Source organism: Bison bison, unplaced genomic scaffold (assembly GCF_000754665.1).
Source record: "Bison bison bison isolate TAMUID 2011002044 unplaced genomic scaffold, Bison_UMD1.0 scf7180017864307, whole genome shotgun sequence".
NCBI lineage: Eukaryota > Metazoa > Chordata > Mammalia > Artiodactyla > Bovidae > Bison > Bison bison.
The window spans coordinates 9686581-9688203 of record NW_011494879.1 but is presented as its reverse complement, the minus strand read 5'-3'; the positions used below and the strand labels follow the sequence as shown (position 1 = coordinate 9688203).

The window sequence follows — 1623 nt, the reverse complement described above, 5'->3', positions numbered from 1 at the left end:
TGTGCGCGCCGCCGCTCACTTTGGAAAAGATGCATTCCTGGCCCCGAAAGGCGGAGAACTGAGTTTCGTTGAGGACCAGCTGGTGCAGCAGGTGGTGGTGGTGATGGTGGTGGTGGTGGCGGCTGGGGCTCTCTGGGCAGGGGGCGCAGCCTGGGGGTGCCTTCACGCCGAACTTGTCGGGCTGGCCGCGTTCGTCCAAGTCCTCCTCTTCATCCGAGAAGAAGTAAGCGACCCCGACCCGCAGCTCGTCCTTTTCGATCCCTGACGGGTCCCCGGTGGGCAGCTCGCTGTAGTTGAGGTGGGTGATGCGGTCCAGTTGGTTGCCCATCAATGAGGCGGCGAGGCGAGGGCCAGGAGCAGGGATCTGCAAAAGCACAGGAGACACGCAGAGAACACGATCAGAGTCGCGCCCGGCCCTCCCCAGGACGAGCGGTGGCCCTGGGACCTGGCCGCCCGAGCGCCTGTCCTCGAGTCAACCGTCCCAGCCGAGTGCCCTTTGCCAACCTGGGGCCAGGACTGGCACAGAAGCCACCGGTCCGCGGACAGTCTCACAGACTCAGACCCTGTACGGGCACCCGGGTCCAACTCCCACAAGAGAAAAGGCAGGAGGGCTGGAGGGCGTGCAGGGTTCTGGTGGGAAGGACAGGTGGGCTGGGGCAGCGTGGGAGTCAGGACACCCGGGAAAGGACGGAGGGCTGGGCTGGGAGAAGGAAGGGACGCCTCTGGTCCCAGAAGAGCTTGGAGCAAGCTGTGTTCACATGTCAGTCCCCACCCTCCCCAGCCCACCCCTCAGTTTTACACTAGATCACACTCCCCGATAGCGCCTCGCACAATGACAATCGCACACATCACAGGCACTCGCTTGACACCAACAAAATTTTGCACACTTGGGAGTCCAGACGCTGACAGGCTGGTACACTGGTGTGATAATGTCACATGCACACACAATGACAAACCTTCGCAACGACACACTCGGACCCCCACCTTCGCACACAATTCCAATCCCACGCTTGCACGCTCGCCCGGGCACGTACATCCATACTCTCAGGCACACCTGCCCACACAGGCAGGGGCACTCTGCCCCTGAGTTCTCTTGTTCTCCCCCCACCCCCCTTGCCAGCCGAGTCAATCTGGCTGCGCCAGGGCGAGGCTGCTCTGTCTAAAATAACCTAACAAAGAGGCCAGGGGAGGATGGGGAAGCCGGTGCGGGGTGCATGTGTGCGGCTGTGGGTTGTGTGACGAGGTCCACTTGCAGCCAAAAGACCCCTGTCCCTCCTACCCGGTACAGGGTCCAAACAATCGGACGAAGAAAACACGTTTCCAAGGCAAAGCAAACCGCCTCTTCGTACCCGTGATTTCCCTGCTCCCGAAACCCCAAACTCCTTTAAAGTCTCCTGGTCCCCATGGGTGCCGCGGAGGTGGTGGTGACGAGCGAGTCCTGGGCGGCGAGCGAGGCTGCGGCTCAGTTCTGCCCCGCGTGGATCGGTGCGGTGCGGTCCCCGGCGCGGTGCCCGTGCGCCTGCCTGTCGGCGGTGGCAGGGGCGCCGGCTCCACCTGGGCAGTCCAGACTCTGTTCTGCCTTCGTGCAGCCCCGCGGACGACTCTTAAGTAGCCGAAGCGGCT

The 1623-nt window shown here is 62.9% G+C and overlaps 1 protein-coding gene across 1 annotated transcript in view; it reads right to left on the bottom strand.

Annotated features, from left to right (window-relative positions):
* Positions 1–1571, bottom strand: part of FAM84A (family with sequence similarity 84, member A) — a 2606-nt gene extending 1035 nt beyond the window's left edge. Inside the window, exons 1-2 of the mRNA XM_010852087.1 lie at positions 1350–1571; positions 2–364 (exon numbers count right to left, since the gene is read on the bottom strand). Of these exons, the coding sequence (XP_010850389.1) occupies positions 2–328 (327 nt within the window). The 5' untranslated portion in view covers positions 329–364; positions 1350–1571. The remainder of the gene's footprint in view (position 1; positions 365–1349) is intronic.
* Positions 1572–1623: the final 52 nt, after the last annotated feature.